Here is a 21253-nt window from a genome sequence, read left to right as displayed (position 1 = left end):
CAATCTTTCCACGCCAGTGTCTGGTCCTCGCACTAATGCGCTCGTAGGGAAACACATCGGCGAATTTAAAGTTCCGCGCATCCGAATAGTCAGAAATTACGCTTAGACCTGCGTTCTCACAGCGGAGTCCGTAAAGTATCTAAGAACTTCTCTTTATCATATTAAAACCGCAACAAACAGCAAAAAAAGGGATACCAGTACTTTGCCTATGAAAGTGCCCATGAGAGAAAAGCGACCTCCCGGGGGGATAGTCAATTTTGATGCTTCACTGCCCCGCTGCCCCGGATCACGCCCACTATTGCCAGTGGACGGACGGGTTGCATTTTCATAGCGCTTTTCGATGGGGGCCCATTTGGGCCATATATATATATATATAAATATATATAAGTGGGGGGGGGGCATCAATGAAGTGTAGACCCGCAGGTTAGTAATGCTTTACCATGCGATATCGGGCTATACAAATAAAATTGTCTTAACTTGACTTTTCCATGCAACTGTTTATGAAAGTTGTTTTATAGACAGTGCTGCACAGTGGAAGGTGAAGTCTAGATAGTTCATTTGGTATCTTTTCAGTTCAACCTGCACAATAATATCACTAGAGAGTTTACTTCCTTGTAGATACAGATTAGTCTATCAGTCCTTAGTGCCGTATCAGCAGGTCAGCGAAAAAAAAAATACAAGAGGTTTATTTTGCCAACAAACACCCTTTCTGGGCTGTCATGACCTCTCAACCACCTTGTGCATTGAAAATTCTATTCTTTGAGTTTTGATGTTAGGTTGCAAGAAAACACTACAGCCATGGATTTTAGGCTACATGAAAAGATGTCACATTAACAAATAATAAGTGCTTAACCTCATGTTCTAAATATTTCCTAACCCCCACATATGGCACCGCTGTCCATAAAACACAACTTGTATCTGCAGTCGATTCAAACCATGGAAAATTCAAAATTCCCAACTCAAATCCTGGCGATCAATTTGATTTCTCTGGCCAATTCCCACCAACTAGTGTTCCACTGATAAATATACCTCATCAGCATGAAAGGGAATCAAACAAGAAATTAAAAGAGCAGGCAAATAGGGGGGGGGATAGGTGAATATGACTAGGAAAGTAGAAAATAAAACATAACTGTGTACCTTAAAGCAGTGACTTGACGACAGTTGAGTAAGGGTCAAACGCAAAGCATTCGTTTATTTTCGTCTTTGCACTTAATGTGTGAGCACTTACATGATTTCCCACACAGATCTATCACTGGAAATGATAATAATAAAACATCCATCTATATCTATCTATCTATCTAGATATAGATATATAGATAGATATATCTATATATGTATCTCTATATATCTATATCTATCTATAGATAGATAGATCTATTTATCTATGTATATACACTACCGTTCAAGAGTTTGGGGTCACCCAAACAATTTTGTGTTTTCCATGAAAAGTCACACTTATTCACCACCATATGTTGTGAAATGAATAGAAAATAGAGTCAAGACATTGACAAGGTTAGAAATAATGATTTGTATTTGAAATAAGATTTTTTTACATCAAACTTTGCTTTCGTCAAAGAATCCTCCATTTGCAGCAATTACAGCATTGCAGACCTTTGGCATTCTAGCTGTTAATTTGTTGAGGTAATCTGGAGAAATTGCACCCCACGCTTCCAGAAGCAGCTCCCACAAGTTGGATTGGTTGGATGGGCACTTCTTGCGTACCATACGGTCAAGCTGCTCCCACAACAGCTCAATGGGGTTCAGATCTGGTGACTGCGCTGGCCACTCCATTACCGATAGAATACCAGCTGCCTGCTTCTGCTCTAAATAGTTCTTGCACAATTTGGAGGTGTGTTTAGGGTCATTGTCCTGTTGTAGGATGAAATTGGCTCCAATCAAGCGCTGTCCACTGGGTATGGCATGGCGTTGCAAAATGGAGTGATAGCCTTCCTTATTCAGAATCCCTTTTACCCTGTACAAATCTCCCACCTTACCAGCACCAAAGCAACCCCAGACCATCACATTACCTCCACCATGCTTAACAGATGGCGTCAGGCATTCTTCCAGCATCTTTTCATTTGTTCTGCGTCTCACAAACGTTCTTCTTTGTGATCCAAACACCTCAAACTTGGATTCATCCGTCCACAACACTTTTTTTCCCAGTCTTCCTCTGTCCAATGTCTGTGTTCTTTTGCCCATCTTAATCTTTTTCTTTTATTGGTCAGTCTCAGATATGGCTTTTTCTTTGCCACTCTGCCCTGAAGCCCAGAATCCCGCAGCCGCCTCTTCACTGTAGATGTTGACACTGGTGTTTTGCGGGTACTATTTAATGAAGATGCCAGTTGGGGACCTGTGAGGCGTCTGTTTCTCAAACTAGAGACTCTAATGTACTTATCTTCTTGCTCAGTTGTGCAACGCGGCCTCCCACTTCTTTTTCTACTCTGGTTAGAGCCTGTTTGTGCTGTCCTCTGAAGGGAGTAGTACACACCGGTGTAGGAAATCTTCAATTTCTTAGCAATTTCTCGCATGGAATAGCCTTCATTTCTAAGAACAAGAATAGACTGTCGAGTTTCAGATGAAAGTTCTCTTTTTCTGGCCATTTTGAGCGTTTAATTGACCCCACAAATGTGATGCTCCAGAAACTCAATCTGCTCAAAGGAAGGTCAGTTTTGTAGCTTCTGTAACGAGCTAAACTGTTTTCAGATGTGTGAACATGATTGCACAAGGGTTTTCTAATCATCAATTAGCCTTCTGAGCCAATGAGCAAACACATCGTACCATTAGAACACTGGAGTGATAGTTGCTTGAAATGGGCCTCTATACACCCTTGTAGATATTGCACCAAAAACCAGACATTTGCAGCTAGAATAGTCATTTACCACATTAGCAATGTATAGAGTGTATTTCTTTAAAGTTAAGACTAGTTTAAAGTTATCTTCATTGAAAAGTACAGTGCTTTTCCTTCAAAAATATGGACATTTCAATGTGACCCCAAACTTTTGAACGGTAGTGTATATCTATCTATATATAGATATATATATATGATGCGTGAGCTTTCTTATATTTAATGAGTCGGCCCCAGTGGGCCTAGTCGCTTTCGCGGTTGCCTTGGTTCTGTTGCCTCCTACTAGCGGCGCAACTTTACGACAGGAACTAACCTACACCCCATGCGTTGGTTTCGGAAACTACCGCGCTCGTGCGTTGACCAAAGCTAGGCTGCTCGCGGACGGCGGTTAGCTATGACTGTAGCGGAGGCAGAATTCCCCTCGACAAAACCCCTCTTATGATACCGTCCGGGCTGCTGGCGGCGACGAAACGAGCGACAGAAGTGGCGAGGTTCCTCCCTACGTTAGTTTGTCCGAGCGGCGCTCTATCAGAGACATGGGATTACACCCGCTGGAATTCAGCGAGTGCTATCTGGACAGCCCGAGCTTCAGGGAGAAAATCAAGGCGCACGAAGCGGAGCTGGATAAAACAAACCGATTCATCAAAGAGCTGTACAAGGATGGGAAGAACCTCATCAACGCAACCAAGCGTAAGTCGAGCCCATCTCTCTAAAGCGGCGCTCGCACAAGTCTGCGTTTGCTGTCACAAAGTTCAGTCCTCGTCGCTCCCCGCTTTCCATCCCAGTGTTGCCAGCTCTTTCGCCAACGCTTGTTTTTGTTTGTTTTTTGGGGTTTTTTTTGTCTTTCGTGTACGTGTTAAAAGGCAGTATTTGCCAACAGAAATCAGTGGGAGAACGATTACGTTGCGGGACAATGTGTGAGAAGATTACCGTGGGGTGAGGTCACTCCTCTCAGCGCAAGTCCGTGAGCGATGTCGGGATTTCGTCACAGCCTGTTTTCGGACGGCTTTGCTGATGCCACATTTCTGTAGCTACCGCTTATGTTTTAATGGGGAAACGAGCCTCCTGTTTGGGTGAACACGTCAAACGTTGTTGTTTGCTCCGAGTCTTTGCTTACACACAGACACACACACACACACACACACACACACACACACACACACACACACACACACACACACACACACACCCGAGCAGGGTTTAAACGCCATATGGTTATCACTGCCCTCTGGTCCGGCTGGGCTGGGCTGGGCTGGTCAGCCAAGTGGCCCAATGAAGCCAGTCAGGAGTCCATTGCCAGAAGTGGCAGGCTGTATAGGTTAGGCTGCATAGAGCTGAGGTGTCTGAAATGTGACTACACACAACACAAGCCACTACTCTGGGTTTAGTTTGGGAGATCTGGTAGTCGTGGACTGTCAGAAACAAAGGAAACAGGGGAGTCCGTCCTCTGGTTTATTACATAGTAGGCAGCAGTATTACTGAAGCTCGCAGGCCTGCGCTATTGTTTACCACTGTCTGGAGCTCAAAGGCCCAGTCTGTAATTTTTTGGGCTCATATGAGCCGGAGTTATATTTACATGCATAATTGAAGCGTTTGAGTCGTAGATGGGATAATAAGCATTTCGCGTCTTTTTGTTTCTCAGCTGATTGCAAATAAACCTTTCACAGCATCAGAAAACATTTAAAAACTCAAGATTTAGTTGCTGTCTGCTCTTAGTCCTGGTGTTAAGACAGTTTGGGGTTCTGTTCCCGTGTTTTGAATTTTGCTTAGTGTGGCTACCACCCTTGTGTTTACATTTCCATCACATATTGTGCCTTTAAATGAGGAGTGGGGGTGGGCATTTGGTAGAGTAATACCCTGGCTAATTTTAATGGTAAGGTCTTCTCTGAGCACCCAATGCTGTAAATATAAAGCACATCACTGCTGGTTTTTGGCCTTGCCACACCACCGATGTGGGAGTCGGATTGACGCTCTTAAGTTATCATGCAAAATCCACGTTTCCTATACCGTTCAGAGAAGAGTGCTCATCTTTGCCATTTACACCTGCAAAAATGACAGATTTTTCAAGAAAAGGCGGTGACGAGAGAGTTGGCAATTTTGCGGCAAAACCCATGGAAAAAAAGTTTCCCTTCTGTTGGCCACAGATCAGTGAAAACTGATGCATTGCTTTGCAGGAGTAAGTCTATATGAAAAATCCCGTTTTAGAAGGGCATGTCATGTCTTGACAGTCTATGACTAAACTATGCATCTCTTCTTTGCTGACGCCTCAAAATGTGTGTGCGCGTGTGTGTTCCCCTTTTGTCCACCACAGTTCATAGTCTTGAATCAATGGCCAGCCTATTAAAGTAGAATTCAAGTTAGGCATTTTAAGTGTAGGATTATGCTATCTCTTTTGTGTTTTGTGTTTTAGGCTTAGACTATAACAAGTTATATCTTTCTTCATGCCGGCAATCCTGATTACTTAAAGTGCCTACCCAGTGGTTGATTTTAGTGAAGCTCCACCTCTGTAAATTTTCAGATAATGCATCACTTATGTGTGTTCTGCTTCGTAGTGCCTGCGTCAGAAGGTATGTTTGCTTAAGATTACCATACATTTAAGTCAAACATAAAAGAAACTGAGCATCAGAATGTAGACTTTTATTCACTGCTAGTCAACCAACACTACTTATTTAGAAGACACTGGTTTTCGATCACAGTCTGGTTTTCAAATGATTTGTCCAGGTCTGGTTGTAGAAGTCAACCAGATGTCTACATTTCCAGTCAAAACTGAGGATTTTTTTTTTATCCAAAACCAAAAATACATATATACTGCCCAGTCGAAGCAAAAACAAATTGTTAAAAGTAATGTCTGGTTTCACACAAGCAAGGAGAGAATGATGGGTTACTGAATAGTGCCTGGATTACCATCCATGATTTGTCCGATCACACAAATCAGAAAAGACTCAATCACGCTGGGAATAACTTATATAAGTGTGCATTCAAGGCTTATGGTGTTTTCAAGCATATTATGGCAGAAACTAGATCCATTATTCCCTCTGTGGTTATGTTATTTTCTAAAAGTGGTGGTTATTGGTAATATTTGGATTTGGTTCTGGAGCAGTTTATGTCACTGTCTGCTCCTACTTGGGTTTTCATTCTATCATACGAGTCTTTCTACTGGCTATTCAGAATCAGAATCAACTTTATTGGCCAAGTGTGCTTATGCATACAAGGAATTTGACTCTAGTTTACAGCAGCTTCTAGTACTTGCATATATCACTCACACACACACAAAAAAAGAAAAAGAAAATAAATAAACGGAATAATAAATATATATAAATTATTTATCAGGGGTGTGCGATTAGGGGTGTCGCGACATACCGGTATTGACGATAACCGTGATATTTAGAAAATGAAATATTGATATCATGTTAATAATACACATATGATTATATCGCGTAAATAATCCAGCGGCTCTTAAATGATTTCCGTTTCTTTCCCTTCTCGCTTTGTCTCTGCCCCCCGTGACGCAGTCACTAGCTAGTGTAGCGGTCGCCCAAATTATGTTGTTATAAATAATAAGAAATCTGTTTCCGGCTATCAGTCTGTTTTCACTCACCTCCACCCACACACCAGTCCTGTCATTAGCGCTGGTGTTTGCGAATTTGACTTTTTTACAATGAGGCGTTTCAGCAGTATCCACGAGCGTCAGCGTATTGCGCTGATTTGCGAGAAATACTCACTTCCATGTTTACCAGCGATGTCACTGGTCACTGCTAGCTGGAACTGTCACTGGTCACCTGATCCAGCAGCCCAATAGTATCAAACTGATCACTCAGTCAGCCAGTCAGTCAGGTATATTTACGTTTGAAGGCAGGGTCAGCCAACATCTCTAATGACTGCATTTGAGAAAGGCACTCCGTATGACAGGACAAGTAAGTTCTGGAAAAAGGTGACTGATATTGTGACATTGGTTTGGTTGTACTGTTTAGTAACTTGCAAAATAGTCTTAAAACCCGACAAGAAGAATCGTGATGAGATCGTGGATCCTGTCTAAAAACAAACTGTGATATGATAATTTTGCCATATTGCCCACCCTTAATATTTATTGATTGATTCTTCACTAATACTGTCTAAATGCCAAATTTAATAAAGTCTTTAGAAGTCCTTAGTAAATTAAATATCCATAATTATGAGCGGAGAAATCGGATATCATGGATTGCATGGATAACAAACACAAATAAACACCCACATAAATGGGCAGGTGTTCCACCCAACCTCCTGTCTCAGGTCACTTCCCCCCATACCACCTTCATAGTAAAAGTACACACCCTCAGGGAGTATTGACACAGGAAAAGGACGTGATAAGGAGCAATTGTGCTTGGTTGGTTCCTGTTACCAATTTGCCAAAAACATAGCAAACATGCATTTTTGGGCTAAAACCATTAGTTGTGTTACATGTACATGACATGTGTTTTATTGAATTAGAGTAGTACTTGGCGAAAGTGGGCCTTTAAAGCTTCTAGGGAGAGTTTGGGATTTTTGTTGACTTTAGGACAAAGCGGTAGTGTTTGGCAGAAGAACGACTTAATTTCACACAAGCTTTGCCACTTGTTGCAACGATCAACGTTCACTGTCTGGTAGCTTGTGCATTTATTTATTTTGAGATGTAGTGGTGTTTTGGAAATGCGAGTTTTTTCCAAATACACAGCGATGAGGTAACGTAGCTCTTGCTATGGCTAGGTATAATGTCTGTTTGCTGTCGGATTTCGTGGGGAATCCGATGCGGAAACAAGCATTTGAAATCATTATATAGCAATATCTAATCTTATCACCGATTGTCTGATTTACTAATGCCGTTCATATACAGTAGAGGAGACTGATATACAATCAGTGAAAAAGCCCTCTTAGTAGCTTTTACTACTGGAACCCCGAGTAAAGAGAAACCCGAGGAATTATATAGTGGCATTTAGTTTAACAGGCAACCATTGCTGAACTAAATTACTGATTTATTGTATTATAAGTAGAATATTTTTAGTTATTGGTAACTTTTTTTTTGTTTTTGGCCTGGCCCTAATAAATACAGTATGTCAAACAACTATTTCTGTCATCACTGTAATCATAGTGCATTTACTGTCCTGGCTAATACAATAAAAGCAGTAAAGCGGCTCTGAAAGTAGCACCGCGAATAACAAAACCGCTCAGCTAATTTTATCAGGCCCCATCTAAACGTGTATAACAATGAGCTACTGTTTACAAAAGGAGTTCCTGTGTTCAATATTCAAGAAGGATGGTTGAGATGCATGCACGGTAGATTCCGTTGTTGCCAGCTTTGCATACACAAAGAATAACAGATTTATCACAGGCGTACATGGTACCGTCGTAGTCTTGGTGGCTAGGAGAACTTCAGTATTATGCATTAATTTATGGAAGAGTGAAGTGTGATGATGCAGCTTGAGACTTGAGTACTTATCTCCTGGTTGCTTTTTACACCGAAATAGAAGTGTATACAGTTTGCTTACCTGGGATTGAATTCATGTTTTGGCAACATTTACACCTAACTATTCCATGTCACCTGACATAAAACTTTAAAAAAAAACGTGGCTGTAATCTTCTGTCACATTTGGTGTTCACAAAGTACTTCGAGTACCTTCTCAAAGTACAACGATTGTAGACGTTGTTTGATTAATTAAGTAGATAGTAGTCTGAGTCCGGTCTGAACTGTAAAGAAACCCTTTTTTTCACTCACACTCCCAGAGTAGAGCTCAGTCACAGTCGGGCTCTTGTTGCATGGACATAAGTTGAAAGACCTGTCTCATAAGGTTGCAGTCAGTTGTCTGTCGTTCCCCTCTCGGTAAAGATAATTGGAAATGGCTCAGCAGTTGGGAGGCGCTTTTTTGGTCATTACCTCTTTTTTGTGGTTGGTGGGCTATGCTTTGTCGCTGACAGGCTAGCTTTGCTGCTCATACGCTCTCAGCCTTCTTTACTGATGAGCTGAATTTGGTTTTGGCTGTTTTGGCAGCGTAATCCTCACTGCATAGAACGTCCGCTGGCCGCTTTCTCATTTTTTCCAGCACTAAATTGTGGTTTAAAAATAGAGATGTAGCATGATTCTAATCTTCAGCAAGCGGCCAATAAGGCAGCCTTGTTTGCAAGTTGCAGTATTTGCCGTGCATCGAGGAGTTGTTGCAGAGACAGCACTCCCCCCCCCCCCAACCCAACCCAACCCAAGGAATAATCCAGTGTTTGGATTGTCAAATGGAACTTCCAGCTCCAGTTTTAAATCTCTGTGTCCCTGTCCGTCCTCGGCCACTAAGTCCGCCCTTCCACTCCTACGCGTAAGGAGGATGTCCCGTAACGGAAAGTCCTTGGTTCTGGGAGGAAACATGCAAGCAGGGTTCTGGACAGGAGAGCCATGACATGGAAGTGCCCATTAGAAGAGCAACAAGCAGAGGATGCGCTCCTGTTTCACTGGGCTTCCTACACAGGAACTGTGGCCCGTCTGTACCCTCTCAGCAACCCTGCAACATCTTTATACCTCTCACTTGTTAATAGTTGATCTCTTATGAGTTGGTTATAAAAGAAGAGCTTTTTTTTTTACTTCATCACTGAAGGCCCTTTTATCACAGTGCTATCATGTGAGTGCTTAAGCTAACAACCAGCACAGCTCTTTTGATAAGTGGCTCATTCTTGTACTATTCAATAGCATGAAACTAGACTGCTAAAGAGTCATGATAGGCAGAGTTGTTATGGAGGTCACTCAGTTGGCCATTTCCGGAGCTGGACTTCCTCTGGTCAATTGACCAACCAGCTAACTAATCAAAGTTTTTGTCTTCCCTTTCCCTTACCACCGGCTTCACAGTAAAAATAAATAACCGCATGGAGGTATTTTGCTCGTTTGGAGTCAAATTGTAGTGTGGTTCCACGATTTGCTCTGGCCAGTTGATGTTCCCTGTAATTTCATTATTAATACTGCCAAAAAGCCACATCACAATCTTTCATTAAAACCACATTAGTGCACACATGAGGTCACGTGGGAGTAGCTCATTTTCATCTCTCTGACTCAAGAAAAAACACGGTCTGCTGCAAAAATTATGCTGTGAGGCACGATACAGTCAAAAGTGTATGGAAGATATTATTCTCGATTCACTCTCAACTCTTGCAACTGGATAGATTTGGCCAGGTGATGGTATGACAGTCGGCTTTTCAGAAAGCTTCTCCTGGTTGTTATCACCTTTGTCAACCTTTATTGATGCTTGAGAGGTGTTGTGGACGGACACAACAAAACTACTAGCTGCATCAAATTAATTAATAGCTTATTAAACAGACTGACACCAGACCTAAGAGCATGTAAGATCATCCTCTGTAGCTGTATCATTTCAGGAAGAAACCACGGCCACATACATAAACTAGATGATTGTTATTAACGAGAGCGCCGTGATTGCAGCCAGTTCCTTTAGACTCCGGGAGACCCTAACAGACAGGCTTTGCTTGATGTTAAAGGTCCAGGAGTGTAGGAGTGAGGTAATGCATGCTGTGGGGGGTCAGAATGGGGTGGATAGTGACCATGCAACAAAAGAGAAACAGAAAGGGTTATTGGGAGGGCAGTCCTCCAGAGAGGAAAAAGGCGGTAGCGGAGTTGAGCACGGCTTCTTATTGGAAAAGAGCTGGCAAGTGGGAGAGGAAGGATCAGGGAAAGACATGGCATCAACACATTGAATTCTCTCTTAGGGTTTGGAGCTCTGACCCAATTAACACATCTGATAGGCGTGTACAAATCATAACAAACACAATAGTCAAGCAGGTGCCAATAAACACATCATGGGCATGAGTGATAACAAAACCAAAAGCATCCTCCGCAGTTGATATTTGACCTATGCAGGCCATTTTTTTTATGGATTGTTTTGGAGATGGTGTGTGTGTGTTGGCCGTTGTACCATATTGAAGCTCGCCCTCAAAGAGGTCGCTAAAAATGCTCCTATGTGTTTGACTGTCAGACAGTTCCTTTATTGTCAAAGAACTTGTTAAACAGTAGGTGTTCAGTGTGATTTTAAATGGATTAACCTACTCACATTTAATGTGGGTGACATGGAGATGGATTTGCATTATCCCAACGCTGTACTAATTTAGTTGCATTGAAATGACTATGGAAATCATAGATACATGTTCAAGAGACAAACAGGCCCAGTTAAGTTAATCTGTTTATCAATGCTTGGGATTCAATTTTATGCATATTGCTTGTTTTTTGTTTTGTTTGTTTTTTCCTGGTAGCCTGTGTAAGAGTGTTTCATGTTCCCCTCACATGCAAATGAAGCCCAACAATTTTTTTTGGTAGTGATCACTGCATCATAATGTATTCTGTCATTATCGACCCAACCCGAGCTAATCCCAGATCCACCCCATGTGAACGAGTAGCGGAGACAGGAAGTGTAGACAGTCCTCAGTCCATCGTTACAATACTTCACAGTACAGAGACATGTACCATCCATCTCCGTAATTAATCTGTCTGTTAATGTAATTTTTTTCCATAGGATGGCGTCTTCACTGAAAACTGCTTATAATTTGAGTGCTTGGCTACTGAGATCCATGTCCTACCCCCCCCCCCCCACCTTCATATTTCATGCAGTAAGCATGCATAATTTACACCAAGGAAAACCTCCCTCCAAAAACGTAAAAAAAATGATGACACTTCATTACCCGCATTATTAATTAGTGGACTGTGCTCTATTTCTGTTTTGTGTGGTTTTGCAGTAACGTTTCTCTGTACTGGATAAACAAGCATGAGCTCAACCGAAAGTCATTCGGCACGTGATAGTCTTTGCCGGGTTTTGTGATGGGCCGATTCAAAACTACACTTTCACCACCCCACTTTGATGTGCGCTTCGCTTGTGACTGCAGGGCCCTGCCCTTCCTTGTCCATTGTCATCGTTATCCCGCCCACCTCGGCTAAATAGCGGTACCACTTTTTTTTTTTTTTTTTTTTAAATGCAATACAGCTGGGCATTTTTCGCATCTTTTTCCTATTAAATAAAAAGGCCTGGCCCGTAGCAGAGACTTAATGTGAGGTGGGGTCTGTGTGACTCATGCTCTGAGGCCAGCAGACAGGGGACTCTGCTTTGCTTTACTGAAACTAGCCAAGTTTGACAGCTTCCAGGTTTTCGCTTGAAATGCCTTTCTTTAAAAGGCAAAAACCAGGGGAAGGCTTTGCCCTGGACTCGCATGCCCTTGTGCTTTGTTCTGATCCCCCCCCCCGTGGGATAGCAACTATCATTCGAATCTATAAATTCAGACCTCTCGCTTGGCACATCTGCTATTGTTCCAGTGATTGTATCTTACAGAGGCATGTGGTTGCTATTCTATTGACATTGCACGCTGACAGATATGGTTTTTCTCTCCGCCTAGAGGGTTACTAGCGTCAGGTAATTCTGTGTTGTCATGTATGAGGGGCAAAGAAAAGTTCTGACAGCGGCAGCTCGTATCCTCCCGTACAAACTGCTCACATTATGGCGAGTAAAAGAAGCATGCTATCTCCCCTACCACTGCTTTAACTAACTTTAGCAGGGATTAGTGGCGTGCTGTGGAGACCATACGTGCAACATACTCACACATGGGGCTAATTAAGGGATTGCAAATCTATCTGCTGACATCATTCTTCTTAGTGCACACAGTGTTGCTGTAAACTGTCGTCACTGACGCAAAGGATATCCTTAAACCTGTCATCAAGTCCACCTGAAAAGGAGAACCTCATACCTTTTTAATGATAAGACTTAAAGAAAAATGGCGAGAGGTGGTTAAAGAAGAAAATACAGTGCCCATGTGGTCACGGATATTTCTGTTGCAAGAGCTAATAACAATGATTTGAAATGCAATAGCAACCTTATCAGATATATTCATCTTCTCTTGCCTGTCCCACACACACACACACACACACACGCTTTTTCACCATACAAGTAGCCTGTCTCAAGATTAACTGATGTTAAAGATTTCATCAAGCTCCCCGCCCCACTCCCCTTTTCTCCCCAATTGTATTACCCCATTCTTCTGAGCCGTCCTGGTCACTGCTCCACCCCCTCTGCCGATCCAGGAAGGGCTGCAGACTACCACATGCCTCCTCCGATACAAGTGGCGTCGCCAGCTGTTTCTTTTCACCTGACGGTGAGGAGTTTCGCCTGGGAGACGTAGCACGTGGGAGGATCACGCTGTTCCCCCCCAGTTCCCCCTCCCCCCGAACAGGTGCCCTGACTGACCAGAGGAGGCGCTAGTGCAGCGATGCATACCGACATCCGGCTTCCCACCCCCAGTCACGGCCAATTGTGTCTGTAGGGATGCCCGATTTAGCTGGTGGTAACACGGGGATTCGAACCAGCGATCTCCATGTTGGTAGGCAACGGAATAGACCACCACACCAACCCGGATGCTCAATGATTTCATCAAGCTTTATATAATTACAGTTGTGAGAGTGGCTTTGATTAAGAAAGCCTGAATGTCCTCGACTCTTCATTGCACACGTCCCTATTTTGATCTCATCCGCTCTTCCTCTCATGACCAGTGTGAGGGGATTTCACTATACAGGGCTGCGCCCTTGAAAAAAGGTTGACATTGTCTGGAGTGTTTCCAAAGATTTACTGTAAAATTGTCAAAACATATCATGGGGAGGAGGTATTTCAATTAGTGTTTTGCACTCCCTGAAGGGTGGTAAAGTAAACACTGATTAGCTGCCAGGGTAATATGCATTGAGAATAGCAGAATTGTAGGTTGTGCTGCCTAATGTTAATGAATGGCTGTTTCGTTCATGACTAAATCCTCTGATTGGGGGGAAAAAACAACATCAACCAAGTTAAATTGAAGAATGCTGACGGTGCAGATGCTCAAGGGCAGTAACGGATCCCACAGTAGATTAGAAAGGTGGCAGAATCAAACCAGTAATACTGAAATATGTCTAGCCAGCAGTGGTGCAGCCAGCTGGGGAGAGACTGCTATAGACTTTGTGCAGGTGCCCAACTCAGGACAGCTCTGATCTGAGAATCTGGCAGGGACAGATTAATTATTTTAGACCGCATGGGATTACTATTAAAATTGGCTTTAAATTTGAACCAGGAAGTGGCAAAAAAAATTCCATATCCCTAGGACCATTCTCTTATGTCTCGACGTCGCCTCTCCATCCTCCTCGCCATTGTGATGAATTGACAGAGGTGAGTAAGTGCAAGTGTAGGATTGTTTGAATGAATTGTCCGTCGACTTTGCTCCTGTCGCCTATTGCTGCAGATAAGGGAAAGACGAACTAGACCAGAAGGATTTATGTCATGGACTTTTGAGTTCCTCTAGTTTATATCCACACTGTGTTCTGGATTGTAGCTGTCCGTGTGGTTTAAACTACCCCCAGAATTACAGTCAAGCCAAGTAAATTGCTATGTTCAGCATATGTGTGTTTGCTACCAAAATAATGGCCTGGCAGGCTTATGTTTGCCATACCACTGTTTTGACAATACTGTTCATAACCCATACGTTTCTGCTCCCACATTAGGTCATGTTTACATCCCCTAAGTCATCTCCGCCTGACAGAAAAGGAAAAAAAATTGGGCTGCAAGCCAAAGTTTTGTGTAAATTAGCCAAATCGTAAACATAATGAACTGAGGCAGTCAGCTGAACTGAGGTGGCCCTCTGTGTGGGAGATGCGTCATTCCCTGTGCCTGCGCCCCGGCCCAGCCCCGGTGCGCCGGCGCCCCGGCCCCTGCGCCATTTCCGACAAGTCTCTCACAAAATAGGGTATTGACTAAATGTCTGTTGAGTCATCTTTAGTGGCTGCTGTCTGATAGGTTGTTGCGGAAAAGCAACGCCAATTCATAAGTTGTATTCGAGAACTAGACCAAAAACTGTATGTGCAGTTGTGCACCCTGATCTTTGATAGCACAGTTATGTTAACGCCTCCTGTTTGTTCATTTGGAGGCTGCAAGTGGAGGCATCGGAAATTTTTTTTTTTCCCAGATCTGTCAGACAGCTGTTCAGCCTGTCTTTGCAGTTTACTGCTTAGCAAAGATCTCAAGGCGATTCTTTTTTAATTGGAGAAGAGTAGCCTCTAGGCTGTAATACCTCAGTAAAATCAGAGTTTCACATTGATGCTCGTGCAAATTGGTAGTGTTAGAATGTCTTGCCGGCACTAATCACTCGCAAAGATGGCAGATTCCTTCATATTGGTCCTTCGGCTTGCCAAAATGCCAAATAGGGGATTTTGTATTCTTTTTCCCAGCTAGCTCTTCAGTGACTGCATTCGCTGAAAATGGCCGGTACGCGTGAGGGTCAGGGTGCGAATATATCAGAAATTGCCGTTTTTTTTTTGTTTTTTTTTTGGGCTGACAGTGGCCAGTAGGAAAAAATGTTGGCATATCGGCCAACCCTAGCCACCAAATCACATCTTACACAATCTGACCACCAGAATGCGCCCTGTCATACTCACTACTTGTAATTTTTCTTTCCTCACCGACATTTTTTTTTTGTGAAAACAACTGGCCAGAAGATGTGATGGACGTCTGACACGTACATACTTTGCATAACTTCATGAGCCAGTAACTAAGCCGTTATGAGCAAAAAACAACAAGTCATGATTTAAATTCCTGTTTTCCCCTGTTGTCCTCTAAATAGTTTTTCTGTTCCATGCCTTATGGGTATAAAGTGTGTGCATTAATGCTGGCGCCAGGGTCTCAGTGATGCATAATTAAATTACAGACAGATAGACGTTTTGCCCTTTGCACAATGTGACTTCTTAACACAGTTACTTTACTCCCAGTGAAGGGAAAGTGCTCATTGTCTGAGCCATTTTAAAGGCCGTTTTGAATAACAAGCACTTGAGAAAATTAAATGTGTTTTTTTTTTATTCAGTGTGCGTTTTGCATTACCTTGATTTCTGTGGTTGCCTGACTAACACAAATTGACCAGGGCGACGGGCTGCCGTGAGCACCCGGTAGGTAATGTGCAGGAGGCTCGCACAGCTTTTGAGCGCTCACGAGCCACTGGCGATGGATTAAAAACTGTTTTTTGAAATAAATTGGTCAGGCAGAATGTGTGTCCTTTGTGCCAGGCTCAGTCACACATTGCCCAATTTCACTCACATGTTTGAGCTTAGGGCCCTTGTGTGAGCCATCACACACACACACACACACACACACACACACACACACACACACACACACACACACACACACACACACACACACACACACACACACACACACACACACACACACAGAGTGCTCTGAAATGTTGAGAGACAGTTAGGGTAAAACGCTGGTGTAAGCTGCACTAAAAATTGGACGTGACCCGTACATTTCTCTAAAATATTCCAGAATACTTCATTTTATTATGATGTCCGGCTTTTAAAATACCCAAGTGTGTCATCAAAGATATTATTCTGCCTTTGTTTGTTGGCGTAAGTTGTTTTCTGTACTGCTAACAGTGTGTCATACGAGCATGAAATGAAAAATGTATTTTTATTTTTGTTACCTCCTTTTTTTTCTGCTCATAATTCCCAAAATCAGTTTTATTTTTGTGTTTATCATAATAATGGGGGTTTTTTTTGCTCCTTGTCAAATACAATCTTTTTTTTTTTTAGCCTCGTTGCATCATCCTGCACTTGCAGGCGTACACTAACAAAAATGGCCAATGAATCGGGAGCGAGATTCAGAGAAGAAAAGTGATCATCTGCCACCAAACTGAAATTAACAAATAGCATATCGACGTCCGCGTTCGTCTCAAAATGTGCAGTTGTGATTGGCTGTCGTACCGCTGTTCTGTCTCATTCGGATATGCATCGAATTGTGGAGGTTTACCGTGTTTGAAATGCTGTTCCACGGGACCTTTAAATGTATGGCACCAACATCCCCCCATCAGGACTGCTTATTGATTTAGCAAGGTAACTGCTGGCCTCATTGCCCAGCATCACTGTGTACAGGTCTCCATGGTGATGGTGGTCACATGGCTCCAGTCCTAGGCTTGTTCTGGTGACATCTGGTCCTCCTCGTCATATTCTTCATATATCTTATAATTCCATTATAATTCTGTTATCCTCTTTCAATGTTATATTGTGTAAATTTTGTAGACACAACATCCGTTGCACGTGTGTCCATCATGGGAGAGAGATCCCTCCTCTGTTGCCCTCCCTGAGGTTTCCTCCTATTTTTTCCTCCCCGTTAAAGGTTTTTTTAGGGAGTTGTCCCTTATCTGACGTGAGGGTCTAAGGACAGGATGTTGTGTTGCTGTAAAGCCCACCGAGGTAAATGTGTAACTTGTGATAATGGGCTACGCAAATAGAACTGACTTGACTTGACTTATTGCGGTACCAGTGCTCATGATCCAGTGGATAGTCTGAGCACTATTCAACATTTTTTGATCCGGTTTATCTTTTCCCGTATGGTCCTAGCCAGCTGTCAAAGCTTATTACACTGCCCCTCAGAATACCACTCATAGCCCCGGTCTTAAAATACTCTTGCTACATTCTGTCACACTTCCCCAGGGGACTACCACAGGGCAGAGAGTCCCCCCCTGAGACTCTCAACTCTGCTTTTAAACAGATAGACCCTCTTATTGCCTTGCAAAGGGTCTTTCCTCAACAGTCGTCACAATAGTCACGATATTTGCATCCAGCATTCTTGCCAAAGCTCTGATGTTTAGGCATAAGCAAATGATTTTATGATTTTATCCAGGCTATTTATTTTTGGACGCACCAGTAGGCCCGGTCTAATATGACTCTTACCACTTCGAGTGTTAGAAATAACCTACTTTGACCCTTTCAGCTTCATCTGAAGAGAGCCTGCCAAGTTAAAATAGGGTTTGGGTCTGCTTGCACTAGTGTCCTAGACTTATTGTGTAGTGGTGCTGTTTTTAGGGTACCAGGGTCTTTTTTTACTATGAAGTTCCTTTGTTTCAAATGTGGGGTTCTATTTATATATATATATATATATATATATATATATATATATATATATGCATATACACATACATACATATGTGTGTATAAGAGACATACAATAAAATAAAATAAAAATTAATAATAAAATAATAATATAATAAAATAATAAATAAATACATAAATAAATATACAAATTTAAATATAATAAAATAAACTGATTTTAATAATAATAATAATAAAATAATAAAAGCAAATGATATATATCTGTGTGTATATGTATATAAATATATATATGTGTGTGTAAATATATACATATATGTATATATGTATATATATGTATATGTATATATCAACACAGATACAGGAAAATATATTCCGCTGCTCATTAGTTGAGCACTTATAACACCATTCTGCTCCTCATTACATATATATATATATTTATTTATAATACAGATCAGGTTTACCCACTATTTTGGACTAAGTTATATAGCACCTGTCCTGTCTGTAGACAAGGGCTTTATGTGCAACAGGATGTAATAAACCACACTGGTAATGCCAACAGGATGTTTGCAAAGAGGTTAACTGCTTTTGTCTGCTATACCTACATAATAGAAGAATATTCATAGAGAACTATCAGTGTCGCAAATGGTGCACCGGTCACATCAGTTGCTTGTGTGAAAAAGGTGATAAGGTTTAGCCTTTGTGCATTAAACATTAACAAACATCAATTATCATTAAAAGAAAAACTCAGAGGAGTGTTATTATAAATTGTTGCTCTAATTAAGACTCCCTCACCCAGCCGACCTCTCAGCCTACATATTAGATATCACAAGTCCCATAAGGATTCTGCATCTTATTACAAACATGGCTTTTGAGCACTTTTACTACATTTTTCTTACAGAGCTTAGTATGGCACAGCGAAAGTTTGCCCAGTGCTTGGGAGAATTTCATTTTGAGTACATTGGAGATGCGAAGACAGATGATGAGAAATGTATTGGTAAGTGTGGCTTTGCCTCCTAATTACCAGTTTTTTGTTTTTTGGGGATTTTTTTTGCAATCTAAATGCACCGTGTATGTTGGTTATGGTTCTTTGCTTTCAACCAAATGAAGAACATGTATTTTTCCATTGTTTGGCATCTGCCCAAAGTTGGTACAACTAATGCTTAGAATTAAAAAAAAATTTTTTTAATTATATTTTAATATAATATTTTAATATTTACATTTTTTGCAGGCTGTGCTTGTGCACGTGCGTGAATGTGTGTGTATTTGGTTGTGAATTTGTCATTGACTTTGTCTGATGTTTTTCAGATGAATCGATGCAGGAGTTTTCTTTATTCCTTAAGAACCTTGAAGACCATAGAGAGCTAATGGTGAGTGACTACTTGTGACCTGCTCCAAAGACATGGCGGTTACCCGTGTGTGTACACACATGCATGTGTTTGTTTTTTATATGCACACATACGTGTTTGGAAACAATGTACTTTTGTCTGTAAATGCATTTGTATGTCCGTCCACCCTCACACACCTTTTCTTGTCCATGATACTTTGTCAGCAGGGCGTCCGGGTAGCATAGCGGTCTATTCCGTTGCCTACCAACACCGGGTCACCGGTTCGAATCCCTGTGTTACCTCTGGCTTGGTTGGGCGTCCCCACAGACACAATTGGCCGTGTCTGCGGGTGGGAAGCCAGATGTGTGTATGTGTCCTGGTCGTTGCACTAGCGCCTCCTCTGGTCAGTCAGGGCGCCTGTTCAGAGGAGAGAGGGAACTGGGGGGAATAGCGTGATCCTCCCACGCGCTACATCCCCCTGGCGATATGCCTCACTGTCAGGTGAAAAGAAGCGGCTGGCGACTCCACATGTATCGGAGGAGGCATGTGGTGGTCTGCAGCCCTCCCCGGATCGGCAGAGGGGGCGGAACAGCAGCCAAGACCGCGCAGAGAACGGGATGATTGGCCAGGTACAATTGGGAAGGAAAAGGGGGGGAATCCAAAAAAGAAAAAAAATTGTGTCTACTTGTGATGCTAATTGTCCTCCAGAGACCCTAGATAGAGCAAATAATGTATATTTTGGTTCTTCAACCTCAACCCGCAGTTAGGAGCAGATTGAAGAAATAGACTCCCTGGATCATAGATAAGTAAATGATTGTGTTGTAACTGCACTTCCTTTATACTCTTGAGCCTGTCTAAGGGTCGCTGTCACAGGGCCTGCCTGGGTGGGGTCAGTCTTGCACACTCATTTCTTTCACACAAGGAATGTCATGCCGGCTTTACCAGGTGACAATAGCATTACAACCCATTACGAAATGCCCTCATAAAATCCAGCTACTGCTTTAAACCGAGTTTTGAAACTTGCCTATTTGTAAATCTGCACATTTAATCTCATGGATATTACGAGAAGTCTTGAAAGTAGCCTGGTTTTGATAGTACCTGCTTGATAGTCAAAAGAAAACCCGTGAGTTTAGCTTACGTTTTGTTGCTCAGTGTTTAGAAGATGGTGTCGGTATTGGTGTCAGCACCAAGGTGGATTTTAACCAAAGGAACTCCCTCAAGGCGTCTCACTGCAGTTAGTCTGGCGTAAATCCTGCCCTGTGATCTTCTTGAGGCATGTGAAGCTGTTATGTAATGCATACATTTGTGACCGCTCTAAACCCATCCCGACATTTTTCTTGTTGCAGTCAAATTTAGCGTGAGGCCTAATGACCAAATATAGTTTGTGAAACCAAATTTCAAAAGTGATGAATCTCGAACAGCCTTCCTGTCAAGAGGCATTCTCACAGACAGTCCTTACTTGCCACGTAATGCGGGTTACCAGGGGCCTGTGATTAAGTAAGGGGTTGGACCCACTATCACGAGCTGAATCATTTTCTTCAAAGTCTTAAGACCATAATGACTCGTGTGCAACTCCGGCTCTCCTCGTCGTACACGGGTGACATTAGCTTGCAAAGTAAAGGAAGGCGGGATGGGCAGGCAGGCCCTGACATGTCTTGCAGCAAGTGTAGGAAAGAAAAAAACTGGTGAAAAGGAAAAGAACACAGCATGACTTGAGCAATGCATTGTGGGAGTGGCAAGAGATTTTCCTTGGTGCAAATGATTTAATTCCCCTTTGAATCTGAACCTACGTTATTGGAACGAATAGCCCGTGTGCACCACAGGATCTACAAGGGTGCGGTGCCCCCCCAGGAGCTGTACCGATGACTGTACGCATTTCATGCTGCAGTCAACAAGCACTTCAAGGAGAAGCATGTGGGCTTTCAGAATATGAAATGGGAGTTAAAAAAAAGGAAGAGTTAAAAAGAGAAAAAAAAACAGAAGGAAATGTGACAGATTCTTCTCTGTTTCTGTTTAGATGAGAAACATCACAGAAACATTAATGAAACCCCTGGAGAAGTTCAGGAAAGAACAACTGGGCGCAGCGAGGGTATGGCACCTGATAACTCCTTCACACTTCAACATTAAGAACAATAGAATTCCATATTTATTTATTTTTATCGTACGTCTATCTGCCTGTTTATCATCTGTTAAGGTACC

At 42.3% G+C, this 21253-nt stretch overlaps 1 protein-coding gene across 1 annotated transcript in view; it reads left to right on the top strand.

Annotated features, from left to right (window-relative positions):
* Window positions 1-3217: 3217 nt before the first annotated feature.
* The window catches only part of arhgap10 (Rho GTPase activating protein 10), a 60853-nt gene continuing 42817 nt past the window's right edge, over window positions 3218-21253 (top strand). Inside the window, exons 1-4 of the mRNA XM_056279786.1 lie at window positions 3218-3535; window positions 18628-18723; window positions 19035-19096; window positions 21072-21143. Coding sequence (XP_056135761.1) covers window positions 3382-3535; window positions 18628-18723; window positions 19035-19096; window positions 21072-21143 — 384 coding nt within the window. The 5' untranslated portion in view covers window positions 3218-3381. The remainder of the gene's footprint in view (window positions 3536-18627; window positions 18724-19034; window positions 19097-21071; window positions 21144-21253) is intronic.

This window comes from Lampris incognitus, chromosome 5, assembly GCF_029633865.1.
Source record: "Lampris incognitus isolate fLamInc1 chromosome 5, fLamInc1.hap2, whole genome shotgun sequence".
Taxonomy (NCBI): domain Eukaryota; kingdom Metazoa; phylum Chordata; class Actinopteri; order Lampriformes; family Lampridae; genus Lampris; species Lampris incognitus.
This window is presented reverse-complemented; position numbering and strand designations above follow the sequence as displayed.